Source organism: Micropterus dolomieu, linkage group LG02, assembly GCF_021292245.1.
Source record: "Micropterus dolomieu isolate WLL.071019.BEF.003 ecotype Adirondacks linkage group LG02, ASM2129224v1, whole genome shotgun sequence".
Lineage (NCBI taxonomy): Eukaryota > Metazoa > Chordata > Actinopteri > Centrarchiformes > Centrarchidae > Micropterus > Micropterus dolomieu.
The window spans coordinates 28,070,166-28,097,590 of record NC_060151.1 but is presented as its reverse complement, the minus strand read 5'-3'; the positions used below and the strand labels follow the sequence as shown (position 1 = coordinate 28,097,590).

The 27,425-nt window shown below is 41.8% G+C and overlaps 1 protein-coding gene across 3 annotated transcripts in view; it reads right to left on the bottom strand.

Moving 5' to 3' along the window:
• LOC123961410 (RNA binding protein fox-1 homolog 3-like) overlaps positions 1-27,425 on the bottom strand; it is a 496,038-nt gene that overhangs the window by 69,142 nt on the left and 399,471 nt on the right. The window contains exon 1 of one of the 3 annotated variants that reach the window (XM_046036799.1): positions 8,433-8,625. The exons of the other annotated variants lie outside the window; for them this stretch is intronic. Coding sequence (XP_045892755.1) covers positions 8,433-8,558 — 126 coding nt within the window. The 5' untranslated portion in view covers positions 8,559-8,625. Of the gene's footprint in view, positions 1-8,432; positions 8,626-27,425 lie in introns of those variants that run through there. 3 annotated transcript variants of the gene reach the window in all.

Genomic DNA, 27,425 nt, shown 5'->3' with positions numbered 1-27,425 from the left:
AGGTTTAAATGATTTTGACAAATATGTCTTCAGGGAAACATAACTGACGCATGAATTATGTTCACCGCCAAAGATTTTTGATTGTTCAGTGGCATTATTGCCCTGCACAGGATTCATAGGGAAGGTGGATGGTTGCCATGCAAAGTCTTCAAGACTGGAGATCAGGTGTTTGCATCCGGAGTTGCTTTCTTTGCCAGGAGCAGATATTGTAGGAAAACATATTAAATATGTTGTCAGAGACTGTTCTGCACATGCGTTAAGTATAAACATTTTGTGATTTTGCAGATGTGTTCAATAAAATGTTTTCTCATCATGTTGATAAAAATGTAATTCAGGTAATGCAACATGCATTTTAAAAATATGTGCTGCTGCAATTATGAACTTATTTATAATAATAGTATATATAATAGAATATATAAACTTCATCATCAACCTGGAAAATTATGCCTCCTGGATCCCCCCCCCCCCCCCCCCCCCCCCCCCCCCCCCATTATCACAAATGCAGCACTAACCCAGCAGCAATAGCAGCTGCAGCAGCGGCGGACATAAACACATTCACGTGGGGTTGCTTGCACCACCTCTCTCAAACACACACAAACCCGCTCCTTCATCAAATGGCCACACTTGCACCTGTCTTCTCTACACAAACACGCACACATGAGCACACACTCAGAGGCGAATGTGCGAGCCTGCGCAGGCTGTAATCTGTAATTTGTAAGTTCCATTTGTTTTTAACACACACCAAAGCAGTGTTCCTGTGGGACCTAATAAAACCTCATAAGCACACGGAGAGGAAGCCCGAGGCGCTGCTCTTTCCCACAGATCTCACCTTGATAGATGATTTTGGAAAAACAGAGAGGCGTGTTCCACTAACAAAGTGCTGCGAGAAAAAGCAGTGATATTTAGACTCTCCATCTGAGGAGAGGAAAAATTAGGAGGAAGAAGAGGAGGAGGAAGGCTCTGATTTGGGGTAAATTACATGATCTTCTCTCCTTTCTTACCGATTAGCCAAAGAGAAGCAGAGTAATCAGTGGCATACCTGTTTGGTTGCCTGCGAGGAAAAGGGAAAAAGTCTTTTGCTATTTTTTATCTCTGCTGCTGTTCATGCTACGCAGAGCTGAGATTAACTAAAACGAAGGCCCCATTTTTTTGAAGTCCATCCCATAATCATTATTTTCATAGTGTTAAAGGGAGTAGCCAGTGGAGATGTGCCGGGAATCATGGCTATTACTTTATATTACTTTAGGTCTCTAAAAACAAACGTGCCATAACTGGCAATTCCGGACCCCCAGCTCTGCAATATAGAAATAATAATAATAATAAAAGGGCTCATTTAATTTGGAGAAACAAAAACAATTATGAATCTGCCTGGGTGGAGGTCATCTCCTCTCTGCGGCACTTCTCTTGGTTTCATTTCAGAATACCTGTAGACTTTTTCAAGGAGAACTTGAAATCAATTTCAAGCCCCATTTAATTTTATACACCCGTACATGCTGACCCACAACAGCATAGTTCAAATATTGATCTTCTTTAGCGGGTGACCTAGGGTGCCTCTTAGTAGTCAAACACACTGTACAGTTGCATCCTTTAAAAATGAAATAATGAAATCAAAAACAATGGGAAAAAGGAACTTCTTGGGTCTGTTTGATATGAGAAATAATATCCTCAAACTTGGTTCCCATGCAACACGCCTGCTGCTCCGATGAAGACAGATAATGACCTTTTGAAAAACAAAATTTCAGCGTTTGCCTGGAGATCTATTTGTCAGCAGCAGCAGCGTGTCTTCTGGCTGTGGAGAAAACAGGCTTGCAGGAGCACAATGAGAAGCGGAAATAATGCTTTGCTGTTCACCACTGCCATTAAGCTGCTGGTGATAAAAAGGTGCAGTGCTTTTAATGGCTTGTGATAGCTTCTTCTTTTTTTTTTTGCTTTCACTTGTACGGCCACTCTGTTAACTCAGCACACAGGGTAATACGTCTCATTTGAGAGGATCCTGCCGAGAGGAGAATGCTTGAAGGACAGTATGAGAGTGACACTACATTATAAACATACTAATCACAGCTGGCTAAGATACTGCAGTAAAGAAATAATTGGACTCAAGCTGGTCTGGCTGCTTGAGCATTTTAGCGTGCCATTTTGCAGAAATAGAAAACCTCAGGACAAATTATATTCTCAGGGGGAAAAAAAGGCTACAAACCGTTTCTACCATGAGGCTATCCTCTAGTCTTTATTCTCCTGTTACTGTATGCGTTTGTGTGTGTATATGTGTGTGTGATGTAGTGAGAGCTCCCGCAGTGTAATGACAGAGAGGTGTTGTGTCGTGTGTCTTGTCTTTCTCCCTCTCGCCAGTCCCTCTACTCGCTCACGGTCTCAGATTGGCCTAAAGGAGCGCTCAAGCGAACCGAACAGCAGAGATTTCTAAACCAAGCGGACATTCCTGAGCTGTACGAAAAGCCCTGTGTGGGGAAATAAGGCCACTGCAATGCAGATCTGACAACAGTGTGTGTCAACCAGCACCCTTTATCTGAACCTCTGCATCTTTGTGAAGTAATCCATCATATCACAGATTAGGAAGGATTTCTTTTCCCAAAACCTGCAGTACTGACCAAAAAAGTGTCTATGCTAAAATGTTCAGTGCCAGAAACTTGCATTGAATATCGGTCAGTTTTGTAATCTTGTTTACTGCGTTTTGATCAGCAAGTTTCTGATTTAAATTAGAATGTTGCCAATTTAAAATTATTTTACTTACCAAAGTTCTTATATAGCTACTGTTTAGACAACATTTAAAGTTTAAGAACATTTATCAAATGAATAAAAAAAAACTTTTTTCATTTCTTAAAAGATATCAGAAAAGTATCATTTTGCCATTTGCACTGAAATGCAGACATCGCATCACCATTACTAACCAATTATTTCATTATTCCCAGGCCTACAGATCAGCAGGTAACAGAAAATATCTCCTGTGGTGTCATATTTTCTCACCAGCAGTAAATGTTTGACACAATGTTAATTAAAAGCTTCATTATAAATTAGCCACCTTCTAAAAAAAGGTTGGTAATTATTGTGAGGTGAGGACATCTGCAACTGCAGCTTTGTTTTCCAGAAGTGGAGTATATTAGCATCAACAGCACTGTGAATGCTAATTCATTGACGCTATAGGTCCAGAATATAGACAGGAGCAGTACAGTCTAACATTAATGACCGGAGGATATTTAGCATTATTGGCAAAATGTAAATACACATTTATTGATGCACTGCACAGCACCGTGCATGCAAAGCTCTGCAAGCATCCACCTACAGCTGACATGAATTCCTACATATGTAAGCTCAAATATGTGCGCTCACATTAAAAATAGATCCAAACCCCCCCCCCCAGTGGAAAACCTTTGTTGGTGAGTAAATCTATTGCACTGCTTGTGCCATTCTTCTATACAGGGAACAAATTTAATTTTGTTCCATTTACAAAGGTCTACTGGAGTAAGACGGTGGGTAGCCTTAAGAAAAAAACACACAAGTCAGCCTGACTGTGAAGTCTCTGTGAAGAACAAGGCAGCACTCGCTCACACACCAAATGAAATTTCAAAATAAACGACTGAGCTGTGATTTACAATTCTCCTCCGGGCCAGAGAAAAGTGAGAAAACATTTCAATCAGTCCCTCCGCCTTTGTTATGCCGCTATGAATCAGCTGTTTAAGGGACAAAACAGCTGAACGGCGGTGAGAGAAAGACTCTGAATGATTTCACGCCAAAACATAGAACATATTGAGAGGTATATTCCAGAGTCCATGAAATTGGGTTTTAAGTTGTTTTTTTTTTTATTTGTGCCTGATTGAATCTGAGTGAATTGTGCTCAGCTAAATTGACTGAAAAACAACAAAGCTGGCATTGCTTTGTGATATAATGGAAATATTTGAAATACAGCTTTTACCTGTAACAGCACAACAGAGAAAATCAGCTTGTGGAAACAGATGTAACAAAGGCCTAAATCATAAGATCTGGGTTTGACTTGCAAGTGGTTAAAGTGTAAGGCTGGTGTTTTTCTTTATTTTTCTTACTGCTAACAATTCTCAAATAACACCAAAACATTCTGACGTTTGTGGCACTTAGCCCCAAGTCAGTTGAAGAAGTAAATCTTTAAAAACGACTCACAGATGCATAGTTTGATTTTTATAACGGCTCAGTAATTTCTTGAAACAGCTGGTAGTGTTACGGTAACAGCAAATGTTGCTCCAAGTCACTAGCCTTATCCTTTAAAGATGATGGACGCATATAACAGTAAGAGCCTAATAGTAGATCGAAACAGAACCAACTATGGTTTGTTAACCCGTTTTCCCGAGAGGGCAGGGGGGTGCTGTCGTGGCGGGGGTGGCGGTCTATCTGAGTCCATTTTGAAGCCCAGCAAGGCCGCAGCTCATTGCTCAAACTCATCTCCAATGCACCCACACTGGCCTAACGAGGGCCCACGTAGGGACAAAAACCTATTAGGCCTCCCCAGTTTCAGACAGCATCTCCATTTACAGCTGTCAATAGTACAGCTTGGCCTACAATAATTATCCCCCAGGAAGGAGCCGTCTCTGTGCGGGTTGCATTAGTCCATCCCTGGGAGACCGCCAACCTGAATCCTTCGATATCTAAAGTCCCCATGAATAGTAGCGCTTTGGGAGGCAGGATCAAGGCCTGAACTGAGGAGGAAATGTGTCATGAGTATTCCCAGTCCTCTCCTCTCTGCATCCTTCGCCTTTAACCAGATGTATTTGTATTTGTGTGTGTGTGTGTGTGTGTGTGTGTGTGTGTGTGTGTGTGTGTGTGTGTCTCAGGAGGGAGGGAGTCGGTTCCAGTATAGTCGTAGAAAAGAGATCAGCATGAGTAGAAAGATGAGGAGGAGGTGGAGGAGGAGTAGGCCGCTGAAACCAGAGAGCTCGGGCAATTCCTCCCAGGATCCACCAACATAAAAGGATCGCCTCTTCTAGGTGACCTAACCATTTAGAACGATACTGAAGCCGTGTACAGTTAAGGGGGAAATTCAAAACAGCCCGACCAAAGAAGCCACAAAAAAGAAATCAATAGATGCAACAATAACAATAGACATCAGCGCAGGGGAATGCCATGATAGAAAATCCAATTACAAATCAAAGGAAGGCAATTTTAGAAAACGGGAGATCTTGAGATAAGTCCGGGGCAAAGACAGAGAGAGAGATGTGACATGGAGACAATAAAATCTGCTGCTTCTTCCTCTTTAGACATAACTAACACCCTGCTTCCCACCCAACAGCATAGTCTTAGATAATAGAGTTACATTTACGAGCGTTGCCATATGCCCACCCAGTGCCTGGTAAATAGAAAATCCATGAGATGCCATGTTTTTATGGCTCTGAAGACAGCTACTAACTACCATGAGCAAACCTGAGCTACCCCGTCAGCTTCGGCTTGTACCATAAATATATTTATACTTTAATACGGGCCTACAGCAGTGGGCATTGCATCCCGTAAAAGCCTCACCACACTGTAATTCATAACTCGCTCAATATCCAGCACCATAACTCATGAAATGAGCCTCTACAATACAAATTGACGGTAGGAGAAAAGTGACATCATCCTGCGGAAGGATGAAGCTGGCACCCCATGTGGTAGAGAAACTCTCCCCCTGTCAAGAAGAGGGACGGCCCTTCAGCAGTGGTGTGATACCGCTACTTTTTTTGTAATCAGAAGCCCACAGTTCTCCCACCACACCGCAGGGAGTCTCTCCTTGTGTTAATGAAAACAAACATTTAGCCGGGATTTATACGCGCCGCAGCCGACTACAAAGAGCATCAAAGCAAACTGCCTGGGAACACACACCCAAACACTGCTGCACACAAATAAAGCCAAGGTATGCTTCGCTAATCTTTTATGTAATAAACTCCTGTCTTCCTGTGATATCATGTGGCGCCATGTTCTCACATAATAAGCAAAGCTGTTCGAAGCCCAACTTAATACAGTGTCTTATTTGAAATGCAAACAAACTGTGAGGCAGAGGCTATCACCTCAATCTATTCCCCTTCTGTTCTTTGGCTGTCATCTTACACAAGCCGACGCTGCAGCCCTGCACTGTGGCGAGGGGAGGGAGCAGGAGAGTGGTGTGGGGGGGAGGCGGGAAACAGGGGCAGCATCCTACGAAGGATGAGTGAGGAAAGGGATGGTGGGGGAAAGACGCTGGCCACAGTGTGATTCAGAGGGTTGTTTCCCCTCGCAGCGCTGCAGGGCGAGGATTTACCGCAAAGGAAAAAAAGAAAAAGAACAAAAGCTGCTGATACATTAAAGGGATTTGAAACAAAAAGGGATGTTTCATGAAAATAGCACACAGGAAGTGTCAATTTCAGCTCTGTCTTAGACTTTTAAGGGAACCTACTGTGGACATCAACACACTTACACACATGTGGCCAGGTGTACACACACACACACACACACACACCTTCTGGCCATTCTGAGGATTTGGATGTAACAGGAATGTAGTGGAAGGTAAACCCACCTAAACTCCGTTTGCTAACATTTTTACTTGTGGAAAGGGGCTCAGGAGATTTTCACAGCTTCATGTAAACATTTAAGATATCAAACACAGTAGCCATCAAAATACAAACTATTAAAATGTTATACATTTGATGACGGTATTAAAAAGGAAAAAAAAGAATAGTAGTTAAACAATTTAATCTAATCAGAAAATTGATCTGAAGAAAAAAACAGACATTGTTGTCATGAATGTTTGCAGATCACCAACCTGAAGTGATTATCCTCCTTTTGGTCACCACAACATATAACAATCCAAAATTCACATTTACTTTTAAAAACAAACAACTAAAAATCGTTGAGCACTGTTTTAGTACGAGAAAAAGAGTTTGTTAGGTTGGCCTTGGCTGCTCTACAGTGTGTGTTGGTGGCACCTGGTTGTCCACATGCCTCCCCCATCCCTGGCGGGATATGCCCGCTCTGGACAGATGGGTGGGAGGGGGTGAGGGCCATTACCGTGATGGTGGGGGAGAGAGGGGAAGAGTAAGATTCAAAATGAGAGAGCAGGAGTTTCCATCGTGAGCAGCATCTCTGTTATTTCCCCTCAATCACTGCAGTAACACACACTGTTTACTGCAACACATGCTGCCAGTAGTAAAAACAGAATTGGATGCTCGACCCCCACCCCCACCCACCCAGATCCTATCATCCCAATACTAGCAGCAGTCCTGTCCCCAACTCGCTGAATTAAAACATGTGAATAATTCAGCAGATAGACAGGCACACGGGCTCTTAAGAGTCACCTTGTTGTTGAATTTTTCTCCTCCCATCAGAAAATTGCTTCAGGTTTCACAAAACAAGGGGATCATTGACGGAATCAATTTCCAAAGGAGGAGGACAAAAAACAAAAAAGGGAAAATCAATGTTAATTTGCAGAGATATATAATTACTACAAGTGTTGTCACTCTGGGGTGATCAACATTAGAAAAATGAAGGAGTGCAGAAGAGACTGAAGAGTTCGCTGTGGGTCCTCTGATATATTGAGACAATTCTCAATTTAAAAGTGTAATTTTACACGTTTGGATTTGTCTGATCTGTAAAAATTACAATGTAAAATATCCTTAAAATCAAAGTGATATTATGACAGTGATTATGTTTTTGTATAATGACAAAAAGCTGAACCTTGAAGCAACAAAACAGGGAAAAGTAGAGATGACCAAGAAATTGAAATTCCTCATTGTTTTATATTTGTTTTCACAACACGAAACTAAAAAGCACTCAAAATGGAGCCCAGTACAGATATGTTCCTTAACATCATTTAAATACCACCATGTAACCTCATATGATGACTATTTTGTTTATTATCTCTGAGGCCCTCACAGCTCTAACTTCCAGTAAGGTTTTAAATTGAAATGTGTTCAAGTCAGCTGGAATCTTTTTCCCTTCAATGTTGAATGTTTCTTAACAAACAGCAAAACAAAAGTTTCATCTTTACCATAAAAAAAAGTCAAGATTATAAAAACACATCTAACTCTTAAATAGCCTTATATTAGTAGCAGAGAAGTGATTGGAAGTATGGGAGCAACAAACGGAGAAGCACAATGAGTCATAAAGCAAGTGTACACAAACACTGCATGGCCCCACGTCACAGTGATTGCCAATTCGCCGTTTTAATTTCACTCAAAACAAAGGAGGGAGGGGGGTGGGGTTAAATACATGACCCCCCCACCCCCTTCCTTCAGCTCCTGTTCCCCTTTTTTCCCCCCAAAAGGAGGGTGAGGGTCAAGGGTTAGGTGGGTGAAAGTACTCAATGCACAATGCAAGTGCGATGCTATCACGTGCCGCCGAGGAGCGCACAGAGGAATGAAAAGCACGGATGGAGAGCGAGTGAGAGGAGAGTGAGAGGAGAGTGGGGGGGGGGCGACAAAGCCAGCTTCATTCAGCCTTACCTCGTGCAGGTAGAGGAACGCAGGGGGACACTGGAGCGAGTGAGGTAGCATCCCGGAGCCGGAGAGCAGCAGGCAGCCGGAGTTGGCCATGGAGCTCAGCGTGGGGTGACGGGATGCTTTGCGCATTTAGCAGGGAGATCCTTTCGCTCTACTCTCTTTCTTCCTCTGTCTCTCTCTGGCTCGCTTGCTCCCACTCACTCACACTCACGCTCTCTCTCTCTCTCTCTCTCTTCCGATCACTTCCTTTCTTCTGCCTCGTCTTGCCTTTTAAATTTCCCTTTTGCTGGCTTTTGTGTCTCTATTGAAGATGTAGCAGGGAGGCGAGCGGTGCGCAGACAATGTGCATGTTCCACATTTATCGCTAACGCACACTCTCTCTCTCCCTCTCTCAGTCTGTCTTTAGGTCTCTCTCCCCTCCCTCTCTCTTTCTCTCACTATCCCTGGCGCAACTCTGTTTACTTTGAGCGTGATAAAAGCCAGCATAAGCATTCAGACACAGAAGGGGAGGTTCTGTGCAAGCAGAGGAGGAGGAGGGGTTGTAGAGGCGACGGAGGTCGGTGTGGGGGTAGGGTTAGGGTGGGGTTATAAAAGTGGTGGTGGTGGTAGCATGGGGGTGGGGGGGTGTTACTGATGAAGTCTCCAATGGATTCATACATCAAAGCGGCTGGCTGAATAACAGAGGGGATGTGAATGACATTAGAACAGCTGATCCTGGGCATTAGCACCTCATGGGACACTGCATGCTGCCTTTTAATTGTGGCCCCCCCACCCCAGCAACACACACATAAACACCCCCCCCCCTTGGTGGCCAGCACCACCTCCCTCTCCTCCGCCTGTGTGTTTGCGCTCAAGGACACATACTGTAGAGCATGTATAACATATATATCTGTGAACATGCATTAAAACAAAACAGGCTGTTATTAGGCTCAGTGGCGACATCCTTCTTTATCTGCTCTTGCATCTACTGAGCTGTTAATGTGCATCCAGCCAAGCATGGACTGTAGAGCACGCTAAACTGTACAAGCAAAAACAACTCAGAGCTTCCTCTTAATGTGTCTTTTTGATTAATTCTGTTTGATACTGCTTTAAAGGAAGCAGACAAAGAGAATGTACAAGATGTATTCGTTACATCATAGGTGCCAGTTGGGTGTGGAGACTCCATTACCTTCAAGTTGTAGGAAAACACAAGAAATCTATGTTGAATCTTATCCAACACGACCATGGCTTCAAAACCATGATGTCTCAGCAGAGATTTGTGGAAAGTGGGTAATCAGCAGGGTACGACAACGTGCGGTTACTCTTGATCTCATGATTCTTAACACACAACTCAACTCATGTCAATTTATGTTTATGGAAGTTAGAACTTTGCCTCTATCTTTAGATCCTTGAGTATGCTGCTATTGCGTGCCAGAGAGACGAGCCTGGAGGAATTAAAAGGATGGATGGAGAGTGACCTGGACTGGATAAAAGCCCTTTCAAAATAACTTCTATCTTTTGGGTGGCATATTTTTAGCCAGGTTCCAGACCTCTGAATCGCTGTCCACATTTCAGATTTTTTTTTTCCCAGTGTTTCAAATCAGTCTAGTGTTGTGGTTGTTGATGGCTTTTTCCCTGCTTAAAAACAAAACCTAAAAAAAACCCCTAAGACAATCAGAGCTCTTTAGACAGGATTAAGAACAGGGATCTTATCTCCTTGTGGCAGAGCCAGAATAATGGCCATAGAAAATTGTCACAAAATACAAAACAAGGCGCCAAGCTGCATGGATGACAGTGATGCAGCTGTACAGGTTGTTTTGAGGTTTGCTTGAATGTGCTTCTGCAGGATCAAGCCAGGTGGTAGTAGTGTTTCGGATTCTGAGTAAGATGTTCATGTGTTTTTGTTTTGTTTTTTCTTTTGAAACCTGCCTCTATCAGCTTGGTTGATGCTCAGGTCTACGCAATGTGTTGTTGAGGTCTGCTCCTCTGTGAGCCTCTGCGACCTAACACCCTTCTCTGCGTAGATCTGCATTTTTTATATGCATTGTCATATTGTAGGATTTCCTAAAATATTTTCTGTCTTTCTACAAGTACATTACCTGAAGTCTTACCTTCTGAGTTTAGTGCTTTGGCCTCACTGACAGTAATAGTAGGGTCCTGCTGTGGGAGACACAACATGACCAGAGAGGAGAATTAACTTGCTCTGGGACGCTCCGTCGGCAGATTAAATTATTCCCAGCATGCAGCATGGGAACAGCTGACCCATAATTACGCATTCAAACTTGTATTTCATGAACTCAACAGAAATAAACTGACTAACAAAACATCAGTAGTTCAAATAAATGCTCACCTCCCGCAGCAGCCATCTTTATTACTAGTATATAGCTTCATTCCTGTATAATTGGCCTGACTGAGGGAAATATCAGTCATCATAGATATCTGACATGACTTAGGCTGAATGGTTTGGCATTCCCTGCTAAATATGGGAATCCATCTCCCTGTCTCTCCTCTGTGTGTATTTCTGTCTTTCGCTCTTTTGCTCTCTTTTCTCGCACTGTCTGTCTTTCTCACCCAGTTAATAATTCAAATGAGCACTGCCAGATCACTCCCTTCAAAGGGAGTTTCTGGAATGTTCTCAACAGTGCCGTTTCTTTTTGTCATGTGAAATCAAAGCCCTCAAACGTGGTGGAGATATCCTCAGTTAACTCCCCACACTGCTGTTCTGCCAATTAAAGAAAGATCAACAACCGCCACGAACGGCTCATAGTTGATCACCAAAAGAAAAAAAAGTGATCTTAGTCATTATCATCCTCATCATCATTTTTGTCCCTGTCGCCCTTTGTCTTCCTCTATTTCTTCCTTGCGGCGCAATCACCACATCGCTGTGGCAGCCCTGTAATAATCAGCATAATCATTATTACCACAATCACCATCATCATCACTGTCATTGTCGACTCTGTCACGTCTGTCTTCTAAGCCCGTGTTGCTGGCCTGCTACAGAACAGGATTTAAGCCCTGCCCCTCCAAGGCATGTTTGATTGTCATTGAGTCTGCATGTGTGTGGATATGTGCAGGTGTGTACACGTTTGTGTTGAGTCCCTAGTCAAGAGATTCAGCTGATTTGAAGCATTACAATCTTTTAACAACGGTTTTAATCTCCTCTCAAAAATATCCATCCGTCTTTGTATATGAGACACATCTTTGGCGTGACAGAAGATGCGGAGTTGCTTCTCTTTTGAGCCTGTGTTATTTTAATGTGCTCCTCAAAAAAAGGTTGAAAGCAGCAGTTCTAGCAGTAAAAAGCCATCACATGCACTGGGAGCTCAGTCAGCAATAGTCAAAGGCAATACAAGCAGCGACTAATGGGGCCCAAACGATTGGCAGCGCATTCCTGTTCTCCACTGTTTATCGTATGACCGCTGATCAATACTGCACACTTGCACTAATCTCCATAAGAGATGACTGTTTATTCCCCTTAACTCCTATCACTCTGACAGTGGAGGAAGAAGTATTCAGATCCTTTACTTAAGTAAGAGAAGTGTAAAATAATTCATTAAATAAAAGTCCTGCATTCAAAAGATTACTTACATTAAAGTATTATAAACAAAATGTAGTTAAGGATCAAAAGTAAAATACAATTTATGTAAAGCAGGATATTATCAGGATTGTAATGTTGTAGCTGGTCGAGGTCGATCTGGTTGTAGCTACTTTATATACTGTTTGGTATTTGATCTATAAAAAACACATTTTATAAAATGACTATGTAAAATCTTAAATGAATGTTACTATTTTTAATGATTCTGTTATCATTAAGTTCTCATCATTAGTTGCTTATCATTGACTATTGGCCCTTATTTGAAAATATAAACTCCTTAAAAGGTTTGAATAATTAGAATTCCTCATGTTTTATTCAATTGATTTACTCAACAGTCACATTTTCTGTGAATTTTACTTTCAAAAGCTTTCTCCACAGTGCAATGAATACAGGTCTAGTGGGGAAATACATAATCCATCATTTTTTAAATTAACTTATTTATTACCTAAAAGTATAGAAATTTAAATATATTTAGAAAAAGTTTCTGAAATCAGGCTATAAAATACCCAAATGTTTGTTAATTTTTTAATATTGGAATGCAAAGTACCCCTAGATCTCCAAATGCCCTGAAAAATACTGAGGACATGACCTCAGTGTCCTCACTTGCAGTTAAAGCCCTGGTTTCAATTAATTAGCGACTATAGCTGTCAGATAAATGAAGTGGAGAAAAAAGTACAATATTTCCTTCTGAAGCGTAGTGGAATAGAATACAAGTAGCAGAAACTGGAAATGCTCAAGTAAAGCCATGTACCTCGAGATGTTACAGTAGTAAATGTATTTTTTAACTTTCCACTTCGCTATGGCCACAGCTCCCCCATCAGGTAGACCACCAGAGTTTGAACAACACAAATATGTCTGAATGGGGATTATGCAATATTATGCACAGACCAAACTTTGTAAATATATATGAAAGTAAATATGGAACTCCAATAGTGACAGTGTATGGTAAAATAAGCCAATGTGAACCATTGATGTGATCAGTTGAGGTGCAAAAGACATTGTAGAGTCCAAAGTGGGGCAGTTTTGGTCCCCCCCACACCACACACACACACACACTGGACACACAACCAAGACCTCTAGAGACATGCTCTGAAGAAAACAAAGTAGCAGTGTTTGGTGCAGGTGGATTTTGTTGAGAAGCAACAAGGCCTTTGGAAGAGCACCCTTGAAGTGCCCCTCTGACAGCCTTCCTCATTATCTTGCATCTCCAGAGTGCCAACCAACCCTGCTGTAGAAGAGGGGGCATGGGGACGCCTCGATCAGCCCGCCCCGGGGGTACCCAGAGAGGGGAGGGTTGTGCTCTCGCTAAAGGTCCGCTGATTATATCTCAGGCCCAGAGCTTCAGGGATCCCCACTAATTAAAGGTTGTGTCATATCTGTTAGAGATAACAAACCTATGTAGCTTTTTTTTTTTTTAATTAGAGAGTCAATTTCACAGACTTCCCTCCTCCGAGCCGATATCTGCGTCCTCTGGCATCATGTCAGGTTGCAGGCTTGGTCTGTATTCAGGGCTGACCAGCTTTCTGCACCCAGAGGAAAGGGTTCCTGTTTAACCTGCCCTCACCCATCTCCGCATGCCAGCGGTGGTGTGGAGGCATCAGGGATCCTTTTGTCTGGAGGGATAATTAAAGCTCTCGTTCATTATTTCTTCACTTTGAGCGCAGATCTGAGTAATTAGGAGGCAGTGCCACAGGGGGGTGTGGGGTGGGTGGAGCTTTCACGGAAGCACATACACCTACAGACAAACATGCACACAATAACACGTGTCTGCGCTCATGAAATCAAGAAGAAAGTGTGCAAATACACACACACAGGGAAAAAGCACTTGTTCAATCTCAGCACCAAATGAGCCGCATTCATCTCCCACCTATCTTTGGATGCCAATATCTGGCAACGAGTGAAGTATGCTTTTTCTCCCCTCAAAGCTGTCATGTACTAATGCATTGATTAAAAATTTTGATTAAATGGACAGTTAAGGGAGGAACTGCAAGAGTGATCTGCAAACCATGCCTCAATTGGACGCTGGTATAGGATGTGGGGGCTCTGGCTTTTGCTGCATTTGGAGCTGAGGCACTTGCTTCTCTAATGGATTTTGAAACAGAGCTTGGCTTTTATATGGTGTCATTCATCCTTATATGTTTTCGCCTGCCGCGTTTCAAAATCACTGCTTCTTTATGGCAAACTAATGCACCCGGTGCTAAGATCAGCAGGTTGGCTCTGGCCATCGCTCACCGAGCTCCGGCCAGGTATTAGGAAGTTTCGAAAGCTTCCATCGGAGGAGCCAGAGCAGAAACCAAGAGGTACTGACTCTGCCTCTCACACAGTCATACATCACTCCTCCACGCCACATCGTCTACACCCAAAACACACATACACACACTGAGCCACTGCTCCTCCTGCTGCTTTGACAAGGAAGGAAAAGAAGGGGGTGATTGAGCTTTATGGCAGCGGACAGTTAACGTCAATACATCGAGCGTTTTCCCACCCTCTTATACAAAGGTCTGGTTTGCTTGTGGCTGTGAAACACTGAGGCCAGGGGGTGTGTGATAGTCCTAGGTGGCGGGTAGAAGACAGGGAAGGGTTTTGTTGAGGCATGGTGAGAGGGGAGACAACAAACGGGGGCGATGGCTCACGCCCTGTTAGCCCTCTAGGCCAAGAGAGGCTATGATAGAGAGAGCTGACAGGGCAGAGGGACGGCCAAGCATGGAAATCACATCAGATCAATGATGAAAAATTCAGTGGCGGCAAGAGTCGCTCTTGGGGACGATGTCACATGGCACATGTAAGCGTGTGACTGCTGAATGTACATGAAGAGGCTAATGTGTCAGCCAGCAAATATGCAGTCGCCCGTTTTGTCCTCCGGGGTTGAAGCGGTTATTTAGAAACGAGCTAAATAGCAGACAGGAAATGAACATAAGAGTCTGGTTGCTCACATCCTTGCGTTACGCCGGCTGTTAAGCAGGCTGTAATTTCATGAGGTAAAGCTATGTATTTCATAGATTAAAGCACAAGAACAGAAGAATGAATGCCTCAAAAGTTCTGGCAATGACATGAGTGAGGGAGAAACCTGACGAATGAGAGATAACAAATGGCGGTCACTGACTGTGTGTGAGAGAGAGAGAGTGCTTTGTTTCTTTATTTACAGGTAGGCTATATAATAACAGCACATTATTATTACCAAAAGGTAAGTGGTGGCTGCAGTGCAGAGCAGAGAGGGAACCATAGCTGAAAGTCCAGAGAGTTGAGCAGGTCCAGAACAGATCACGGGAATATATTAACCGGGTGGGGGTCCAGGGAAAGCAGATGGGATGAGCACCGTTTCCGGTAGCAGAAAGTAACAACACGCTATTATGTAAAATTCGCTTTTAACTTTTTTTTTTATAGCCTACTAAATGTTCTTAAACCCCAAAACTGCCACATCACTCAGTTTAAAGTGCTAACAGGGCTGAGGGCTTCATTTTGTTTTCCCTTTGATGTGAACTGGAGCGTTAAGTTCACTGCTGTGGGCGGAGGTCAGGCGTACGAAAAGAAAATCAATATTCGAATCCCAAAATTGAAAATCGAATGTGTACCCAATGATTGAATATTCGAATATTCGGGTCCAGCCCTACAGGAGATGATTTTTGTCAAACCTAGGTAGCTCTCCCGTCAGCATGGTATATACAGTATGGTTGTGCAGTATTAGACCATTAGAGGCAAGGTTTCAAATCTTAACATTTTTGCATGGCAAGCTGATTTAAGTAAAATAAACCTAAAATGCTTTACATTAAAATGTATGTCCACATTAAAAGAACCACTCACTCAAAGACAATAAGGAGCCCACATCCCAAACACAGTACTTTTGTCAGGTATTTAATTTTATTTGCCAAAAAACACACATTCTGATCAAGAATTTATCTATAAACTGATTCTCTGCCATAAAAGGTACTATTTCATGATATATGTTGATATTTCATGTACCGTGATAGAAGATTTTATTGATGTTGCCCATTCCCAACTATAGGGTGTGCATTTCATCAGACATGCATTATTGACCATGGGTTGCTGCAGTAGGGTCTGTACAAGCTACTCTAACTTAAACTTAACCCTTGTTCTAGCTTTAACTCTGCACAACCTCCAGTCCAAACCCTAAAGTATCTGCTTGTGGGAGGAAATCCTGCCATACAACTTCACTTTTGTCTATTTTTATAACTCAGAAGAGCAAGAACACACGCACAACCAAGCAATGCTGCAATCATGTTAAGTTACCAATCAATAAGTCAGGCCGATGTTCTCAAATCCAATCCTCAGAGTCTAGAGTACTGCTGCTTTTCTCTTCTACCACCTACTTAATTGCATTCACCTGTTGTCCCGGGCCTAAACCAGTCCCAAATTCAACAGCTAGAGTAGATACTAGCGGGCAGCGGTGAAAACCAGCAGTACTCTGGTCTCATGAGGACTGTGAGTGTGAAGATACCTGACAGGACATGCTGCTTGACAAGCACATTACACATATCAGGTGTTCTTTACAGCCAGAATGTCCCACAATTCAAATCAATCCAAAGCAATCATTCTCAAAATCTACCATCCTTGTGCATTTCAGATTCCATTGACGTTCCGTAAAAAAAAAAGAAAAAAAGCACCCTTAACCATAATGGCTGCAGCCGAAAGCAAAGTCAATTACATAGATTGGTGCAGTGACATAAAGTGTATTCCATTTGGGAGCAGATTGGTCATGCCCAGTAATGTTTCCTTCCAACAGGCATACCTTTGACCATTACTCTAAACAGGCAGTTGGGGAACCAGAGACCTATTTCCCACAACTGTGAATGCTGGTGTGTTTCCCAGAGGGGTCAGGGGTTCACACTGCAGCTACCATGCTCTCATATTTAGCAGCAGCGTGTGAGAAATGGTACATCAATACTGCCAGACGCACAGGGCCACAGTGGCCTCTAGCACACACATATCATATCAGAATGGAGCGTCAGCCAGGCCGGGAGGTGTTAAGAAATGTGTGAGAGTGTGTGTGCGTGTGTGTGTAACTGTGCAACTATCAGCATCCGAAACACATTGTCTATTTATTTTAAATGTATATTTGGAAACATTATTGGTGTATTGACAGTCATACCTTAGTGTATTTAAAAATCACTGAATGGGATCAATGCGGAAAATTGGTAGCTTCAAATTCAAGCTGTTACTGTGGATGTTTCTCCAACTCAAGACCACAGTTTGATACTATTTGCCTTTCCTCCTAGTTGCTGGTTTGCTCATCTGTGAAATGTGTAAAGTGCAAGTAAAATGCCAGACACCCTCATTTACCAGGAAGAAACAGAAGAGATCTGGGATATGCAACACACCAGATTACAACAATCACGGTGTCCACACATTGGGTATTTGTTTTAGAACTGATTTGAATCACTCACGGAAGCGTAAGGGCCCATCAAGGTGTTGTCCCCGGCTCCATCTCTAACCTTTTAACCCCCGTTGAGCTGAACGATTTTTTTCACGCGTACGTGTCAAAGTTCAGGATAAAGACTAAAAGTGACCCATCGAGACCTTGAGGCTGTTGTTGCCGCAGTGGCTAAATCAATGCCTTCTTCTGAATCGCTTCTCAAATACCATTTGTTCCAAAAGGTCTTTTCATAAATCCAACAGCTGAATGTTTTATGTAGCATTTTTTTTTTTTTCTGCCAGTGTCTTTTTCTGTTACGATGCCTGCTTGGTAAGCGCCTGTGTTTTGAGAAGTGCTACTTAAATAGAGGCTCTAAATATAAAGTTTGTGTGGGTGTGTGCCTCTTTTCCAGTCCCACTATATTTCCCTCAGTGTTTGGGTGTTCTCCGTTGGAGTGTCTCTGGCTGTAGATGTGTTTTTTGTGTAGACACCTGCCAGGCTATTAAACCCCCCTGTGCAGCATGAAGTGCCCGGAGCGTCTGCTGTTGTTACCTAAGATCCAGCCCTGCCCTCTGACCACATCACCAGCAGTACAACAACAACAACCCTGCCACCTCCTGCATTCTTTCCATTCCACCGCCATCAAAACGTAGCTACAGGGACTCTCACACTGATACAGATTTTCCACGGACATCTGCCCTGGAACGATGGCGGCTCGAAGAGAAAGGGTTTAAGAAATTCTGCCCAAAGGAGGTGGAAGAAATGTGAGCGTAATATCTCTGAGTGGGAGTCATGAATGTAATATGCTGAACCAAAATGCTGAGATCCCTGCTCAATATTTTAAAAGATGTCTGGTTTTAATGCCACACTGTTGAGGCCATAATATCAATGGTTCCAATGGAAAATGTTAAAATGTCAAACTCTGCGAGGTGCACGTCTGTGAGAAAGTAAATTACAAGCATACATATATACACATGAAGGTGTCATAGGTAAATGTTCAAGCACAGCACCCTTGGTGAGAGGGATTGTTTTTCCTGGTCATGCGTGTCAATTGTGATCAGTCATGCTCATGTTGCTGTATTACTTCCTGTGACGCTCACTCGCTCTTTCCCTAATGCTTCTTTTTCTCCAGTCTCTAAATGCTATCTGTCAGTAGGTGTTGCAGGACTGATAGAGGCTCGTCTGTTGCCTTTCTCATTACAGCGGGGGAGACAAAACCCGGCAAGCGCAGTAACCTTTCATGGAGACAGAGGGAGGGAGGCATCCACACAGAGCCAGCACCTCCGTCTACTTGACATAACCCTATTACAGCTTCCTTAATTTGTCCCGCCGTGACAACTCCCAGCCAAAGAAACGGTTAAAAGAATGAGTGAACAAAAGCTGCATTGCATTATGGGGGGTGGAGAAGGGAGGGAGGGGGGGAGTTGTTGAGCGTGGAAGACAATGTGGAGGCAGAGCTGATGCATCAGCCATATTGGATCATTTCTAAAACGCCCCACAATATGCGCGGTAGGCCCCAATATACTCTACTTAACTAATCGCTCTCTGTCTCAACTCAAAGGGCTCTTTTTTAAAATCTTTTTGTTCATTAGTTAACTTTTTGTATAAAATGCTTTTTCCTTCGGAGGTGTGCAAGCTTCAAAAGGCAGCTGATCAACTGCAACTTAATCAAAGAGTTTGTCAACAGTTTACATGAGCAAAATTTCAAAAAGCTCAGAAACAGTGATAATGTTTTATTCTGTTTGGCCCTGTTTCCCTTCAAGAACATCTACTTTTGTTAAATATAATAATGTTTCTTCCCTCATTTAATATTTACAAACACCAAGGTTCTAAAGAAACCTTCAGTGCTTCTTCTTTGTTTCCCAAATCTGTTTGTACAAAATATGATCAAAGCTCCACGCAGACAGAGTGTACCTCAACATGAAAATGACAACGTCTCAAAAATAACTAAATGATTGGCAAAATGAGTAACAACTTCAAAATGGCTGATAATAAGAGCCGCTGAAGTATGAGCTCAGTGAAAGTGCCAGACACTCAGACAAATGTGACACTAAATCCTGCATTTGGCACATCCTAAGTAAACAAAAGTGTTGATAAAAGGAAGCCAAAGCAATCTTCTTTTGTGTGCAAAATTTACAACAACAAAAAAAGAAAAAGGCTGTCTTTTTGTGTGGCAGCCCCGCATTTCAGCTCAGGCACCTCACCAGGCACAGCTTTCTATAATCACACATAAGCTGTGACATCTCAAATATTCACTGTAATAATCGGTATCACAAACTGATCTAACAAAAGATTGAATTAACCTAAATGCAGCTTCTGAAATAACTATTTTATACAGTATGTTTCCTATTGTGAGCGCTGTTGGGTGTCACTGGTAAAAAGTAACTAAGTACATTTTATACTGCTGTGTACAATTTTATTTCTATAATTTTATTTTGGAGGGGGAAGTGCTGACACTGACATTTTGCCAAAAGCCCTGTAAATGTGCAGGGGTAAGTTCACAATAACTAACTAACTAAAAAGACTGTAGTTACTTTGCAAATTAAGATTTTATCCACAAAACATAATGAGCTTACAAAACATGACCCATGTTTATAGATTAAAAGGTATAATTAGCTTCCCCTGGACCAGATAATGTTGTTTAGATTTTAATGCACCGGAAAGAATCCAAATATGATAATATAATTCTCTACAATTAATAGGATAAGGCTGGCACTGTTTTTCAAATGTTGTTATTGTCAACAAATCTCATGAAAGACCTATTCCAACAATGTGTCTCAATACTTCCTGACAGCCCCAAGACCATTGGTTTCACGGCAGCTGGTTACTGTAGTTTTTAGCAAACATTACTCAGTAAGGAAGAAAGTGTGAGAATAAACTAGTGTGTGTGTTCATGGTGATGAAGGAACATGTCACTGAGTGCAACAGTGAGGCTCACTGATGTGTTTTTAATGGTTTTTTGACAAAAATGGAGCTCTATGGCTCAGAGGAAGAAGATGCATCAGGTTCTGATACACACAGAGTACTTTTCATCGGATTGATGACTTATCCAAGTACATCTTGGTAAATAAAAATTCAGTTTTTTCTCTAAAGTAAAATTTTAATGCATGTTTACTTGTAATAGAGTACTTCTACATTTTGGTATTTCTAGTGAATATGTCTTCCACCACTGTGTGTTTTATGTATCAGACAGCAGTGGTGTGTTTGGAATTTTTATTTAGGGAAAAAGAACCCAAACTGCTGGGTAGTGGAATCAGAAATAATGGCTTCTTTGGCTAAACAGACTTTCTGCACACCAGAGATGACTTTTTTTTCTCTTTAAATATTCTTCAAGTCTCGACTCTAGTGAGCACCTGCTTTGCAAGCACACTTTAATATTTGGAAGAAACATAAAAAAGGGACACACACACACACACAAGCGCTGGAGAGTCTGTGTTTTTCACAGTCAGCGGGGCCCACACTAGGGGCCACGACCCCTGTGTTGGTGACTCTTGTGGCTCGGGCTGATCTCTCTCCCTCTCACTGGCCTCTGATCTGGGCTGCAGCGGTGGAAGCCATGGGTGTGGGTTCAACGCCTGAGCGCAGGAGCTGTCTATGTAGAGAGATTAAAGGGCCTGTATCGATCCACAAGCGCTCATGCATTTTGCATGAGGGAGACATTGTCAAAGAGCCGCCTCAGATTAAAAAAAAATAAAAAATACTAGTGGAGGGAGAGTTCTAGAAAATATGCTGAACTCTGTGAAAAATCTTAATGTTGAAGTGTTATGCATGTAAACTCGCTTTTATATATTGGATTGTCCATGAACTCTCATCGACCCGAGATATCACTCGTTTTTCATTTCTTTCCCCCCCTCACCGTCTTCTTCTCCTCCTCCATTTTTTGGTGGTTGAGGTTGTAATGTTGAAGTCAGAATGTGAAAAACAAGCCCCCCGAAAAAGAAAAAGAAAAACTGGCAGCCAGAGATTGTCTAATGGCGGCAGTGAGTCCGTTGGAGAATTCTCAAGTAGAGTGTGAATTATTTAGGATGTGTGGCTAGTGTGCAGAGCATGAAGCCACCCCGCCCGGCAACCGCCAGGCAGAGTGGCCGAGAGAATTCAGTGTGCAACAAACATTCGCTCGTCTGAGGTCTTTATTTCTCTTAGTGAGAGACTAAGTTTGGGCTTTCAGATAAGAGATAGGGGAGTAGATTTTAGAGAGTAAAACAACATTTCAAAGAATCTCCTTTCTTCTTTGGCACAAGAATAAAACAATTTGCTCACATGTTAATCTGCCAAAACACAAAATAAGGCACAGAGAAGTCACTTTGACCCATTTACAACCCCCAATGATGCAGCTGATTGTTCATCATCAACATTTCATGCAGATCATCATGCATGTTTAAAGACACGTTGCTGTACTGTACTGAGGACCCACTCCTTTACAGTCTTGCAGGCCCTCAGAGCCTCCTTATCCTGCGAGCACATGTCAATCTCACCTGAACGACCCCGATAACAAGACAAAAGCAATCAATCTCTGATATTGGCCGGGTGGGAGAGTCAGGGATAACACAGACGCTATCAGCGAACGCCAACAAAGAAGGGAGATTTTCTGTGCGAGGATGATTAGAAACACGGCGGCTGCTGTGACACGCTGATCCGCAGCGGTTAAACAGAGGCGGCTGTCATCACTGGCAAATGATGACGCCGAGCACCGATAGAGGAGATGGGATCTAGGTGTGTGTGTGTGTGTGTGTGTGAGGATCAGAGAGGCTGTGTTAATGCAAAACACAGCAACGCTTTGCACACACACACATACACACAGTGAGGCAGGGCCACTCTCAGAAACAACCAGTCAATGAAAACCACAAACACACACATACTGTATATGTAATATGTAGATGTGCATACACACTGCAGAAACTGAGCTCTCAAAAACAAGGGGAAAAAAGCATTAAAATGGGGGAAATATTACTTAAAATAAGCAAAATTATCACTTGCTACTCAAGGCCAAAAAAAACAAGTGAAATTCTGTAACATAAAAGCCACCTGGTAAGACAAAAAACAAGCATATTTTTCCTTCAATTAAGATAATTAATCTTACTAAGATTTTAGTTTTTGCAGTGCAGCAGTTAGGTTCAAGCTATTGACTGTTTAAACTGATATTTTTGGACTGGAGTTGTGGATACTTTTCATCAATAACCTCATATCAAACATACTCAGCCCTGTAGTCTTGAAGATTTTTTATGTAGCTCTCTGTGTAACACTCCCACTCATTCAACAGTAGGAGTAACTCAGGGATGCTTTGGTCGTTTAAACAGTGACTTAATTTACTTGCAAATACATTTTACACAATTAAATGACAAGTCCAAAGACATAAAATTGATTGAATGTTTTATTGCTACTGTGGTCAGGCAGCTAACCTTCATCAAACCAACACTGGGCACTTATACCTGTTCGATATCTGAAACAGGGCAACTAAGGATTATTTATATTGTTTTTCTGATTAATCAATTTATCTCCAGGAAATACTGGATGGCATCATTTCCTTGCTTACTAAGTCACTCCTTCTCTTATCACAGAAAGGTTGCAAAAAAAAACAACATTTAGCCTCCGTTCAGCACGAACAATTTCAAGTCCAAATAACATAATTCCATCATCCTTCATTAATGGAAACAGACAAGTCAGGCAAACATCTTAGCCAAGTTGGTGTGAACTATTTTGTCTTTTAAGGTGTTTAAAGGTCATTTTCTTAATTGTGCCCACATAAAAGACAGATTATTTTCACATTGCTATGCGAGTGCTGATCTGCCCATTGAGAACAATTTGGGGTTCAATGTCTTAATCAAGAATGCTTCCACACATGAACAAGAAGAGCCTGGAACCAAATCAAACCCCTTTGTTTAATGTACTACCTGTTCTTCAACATGAACCATACTACTCTGTACTAGTTTTGAAGAGTGCATCACTAATTGTGCACACAATATCACTCCCATTCTATCTGCATTCACTGTGTGCAACAACAGTGGAAGTGTGGAAACAGTGGGAACATAGAACATAACGTTAAACACAATAACAGCAGTAACGATGCAGGAAAAGCAATGAAACAAGACTCGTGTCCATGCGCCCGTTACCCTGGTGTATGCTACCTCAGCATGTAACAAAATATACTCAACAAACTCAACTGCTGAGTTGTTTCCAATAAAAAAGTCTAATATTTGTTCTCCATCACCTTCTCCATCTAACCTAAATAACATAGCTTTGGTGAAACTGTAGAATTAAAGCTGGAACTAGAGATATTTGGTGTTTTTGCTTAATACATTACTTTAACGATTAATCCATTATCAACTTTTCTGTTGATTAAAAACCTGTGCTTCAATTTTCAACTAATCGTTTCAGCTGTAATCCAAAATAACATTTTTTATAACAATAGAATAGGACCTGCCTTCCTTACTCTGTAACAGCCATAAATGCACGTACGCATGCACAACTGCACCCTCACTGTATATGCAGGGGGTGTGAGGAGAATTTTCCAACATCAAAAACCAAAGCATTTAAGTAGATTGTACACAAGCACGTCTTGGAAGCTTGATCTTACTAATCTACAAATGGCTTCTTGTTATTAAACTGCTAATTCAAGGGATTAAAGGATCCATGAGAACACAATCCCCTTTACTTCCGTTCCTGGGTATGCTGAAGGTGGCTTAAATATTAATTAAGCACACACACACACACACATGTTCGCCCATATGCACACACATCCAGCAGAGTATATACAGTGCAGTATGTATATCTGGGACTTTTCTAATTCCTTTGTCTCATTTTGTCAAGCAGTTCCTTCTCTTTTTCTGTGAATTTCTCTACACACACCCAGAGAGCATGCCACTCGTACATACAAGCCTATTTTCATATCGCAGACAACCATATCTTAATGATTAATTCCTTTCATTCTCTTTTTAGGATGTGATACTCAGTGCTGTCATCTCTCTGCTCCTCTCCTCTCACATCACCCGAAATCCTCATTTGACTTATTTTTTTCTTTGCCACGTTGGTCCAGGATGAGGAAATAAACTCAGGTTGCAGACTACAAAGCCCTGTGTCAGGAGATTTCCCTGGCTTACGCAACCAAACAGAGTCAGAACACACCTGTATGTTTTGGGCAGTGTGAGAGTTACTTTGAGGGTTGTTGCTGTTGTGTTTTTTGCTTGTTCCATTCAGATTGCAGCTCACTGTGGCTTCAGGAAAGCATCTTATGTGGAGAATCTAAAGTGTAGCCACAAGATCTGTATTTTTTTTTCAGCTGAACACACAATATTTCTATTTTGGAAAGAAATAACAATCTGAATCATTTTTATTGTACAGTATCTCTAACATAAAAAAGGACGCAGGCTAAAAAATGTGCTCGTTTTGTCAGCCAAGGGCATGCCAGCTCCTTTCTAAAGTACTGTAAATTGTTTGAGTTTCTTTTTTTCTGATTAATTTCTTGTTTCCACATTTTTCAAAGAGCAGAAATCTCACTTTTTGATTGAATCTGCTATACATAGCACATTATACATTATATATAGTACATTAAGACTGACACTAATAATACATTTTGACATGCTTGCCTTGCTGAAGCTGCACAAACTGCTGATAACGTGGATTTACAAGGTGTATCACTGCGCCCACATTAAATGAAAAGTTAAATTATGAACCAATCTATTTCTGATTTTAACAACATCCTCCAATGACACATTATTTTAAGTGTTCCTGTAAAAAAGCCATTATGAATATAAAACACCTCAAATTATTGTAATATCTTGATGAAAAGGAAAAGTTCATCTCGTCCAGTCCCTCCTGGTCTTAAAAAGAGACAGTAAATTGACATCAAGTGTCAAGCGTGTAAAAGTCAAAGAGTCAAATCTGCGCCATAACCCAGAGAGAATGTACTGGGGCCAGCATGAAAAACTACTCACAGCAGATCACATTACCTGCCTTTTTCACTGAAATAAGCAGTGTAATTTATCCTGACCTTTTTAGATTACTATGAATGTGCTGTCTGTGTAATTTTAACTGAAGTCCTCAGCAGCTTTGCTGGTCTGGAAACACTGGCTATGAAACCTGAGGAGGCGGCCGCTGATGGGATCAATGGGCTGATGCCACCAATACAGCAATGATACAATACCAAACAAATACTGAGGGACTGCCTGACATTCACGGCTATTAACACACATCCAGGAAAATCACTTTATTTAATCATCATCATCATCGCAGGCGATTCACCTTCAGACTTTGTGTTCTAGTTGAGACTGATTCCTCACCACTTCTACTGACGCTAATAACAAAAGTAGAAGCCTATTTTAGCTGTGACAAGTGTTTCAGGATTAGAATTTCATTCCTAATGGGTTCTCTGGTAACGGTTTAATTCACTACCTATGTGATATCAATTCCATTATAATCTCATTAAGCTATTGCACACTGAGGTGATTTCAAATGAATGTGAAACAGCCAACCGTACGCTCCCCTCTAATTGAGCAATACTTTTTATTCATTATTATTGCCCATTATTAAATTAATGAACTTAATGGACTTATTTTCTAAATTGCAAAGACCCCTGGCAACATGTTTTTAATTCCATTAGCAGACATATTGAACCAAAAAAAAAAATAAAAAAATAGTGAGAGAGATACACAGAGGTGTGTGGGCAATTAGCCTACTGCTGCGACAGATCATCAGTGGCACAGTTTCCCTTCTCTCACTAGCAGGAGTTTGTCCATCTCGTCTCTGGTGACAGCACTCACCTTCACAGACTTCACAAACTCAAATGTCATGTTTTGGGCTCAAATATTTCTTAGAAACAAGTATTTCTTGTATAAGCTGCTCCATTCAGCCTCAGATTTGACTCTGTTTTAACCTCTAATCTGTCGCCCTTTGATATTAAGACACACTGTACATGCCATGACAACATATTTGAATATTGTATTGTAAGCCGAACTAAACATAACCTGAATAATATATGAAATAGATTTTCTGAAATGAGATCTTTTCAGTAACCAAAGGCTGCCATGCAAAATTGCCCAGAAGATGAAAGCGGCAGATCTGCATAACTGAACGGCCGATCAATACGTCTCAAACTAAAATGGCAAGTCTTGATAAGGTTATTGAATTTTCTTTTTAATTAAAAAGCATACAACTGCGCTTTCTGTCAAATACCATGCCATTGCTGATGATGAGAAGAGGAGAGGGTTGTCCTTGTTCATACGTTCATCATTATATGAAAAACACCAGCCAGAGTGTCAGCACGTCATCAATCAGCACAGCAGAGAAATTTATTTTCTGTTTGCCTCGGTTGTGTCTTGGGATTAAGCTGTCATGGAAGCTCTCAAACCACAAACGACAACGTTCATAAAGATATTAATTCTTATTACATGTCATTTGTGATCTCTATCAGTATTATTTATTTTATGCTCATGTAACATCATTTTCTATTTCGTGTTTTTATTTTTTCACATTTCATCCTGATATTTTCCTCTGAAAATGATGCAACAACAGAGGCGCTACTAATGCATCCATGAGCCCACAGATTACGTACTATGTGAGACATTGCATCCGTTTTGTTTAACGTAAACATCAAGAAGTGGCACACTCTCTTCCCATATTCTAGTCATGAAAATGCATAATTTAAAAGAGCTGAGACCAAGCTGTTCCTCAGCGGTGCAGAGCGAGCGCTGCATCGTATCAGTGCGAACATCAGTGGATAGAAAACTCTGCTCCCCGGAGAGAGTGCCATTACATTCAATCGTCAACCGCTGGATAAAACTCATTTCACTCTGCACAGTGTCTGAATGGCTCTATACATTCTGCAGAGGCCACGATGTGATAGCACAGCATGTCAGAACCACACTAAAGGGATTTTAAAGCAGGTTAGTGCGCTGCACAAAAGCCACCACACAAAGCCACAGAGCGCCGGGGCAGAACGGCAGAGCCACTGTCGCCACAGACCGTCTTCACACAGCCCGCAGGACCCCGAGTAAACAAACAGCCCAGAGTCGCCGCTTGTTGGGAAGTCCAAGTCCAAGTTGTTGACAACCAGATA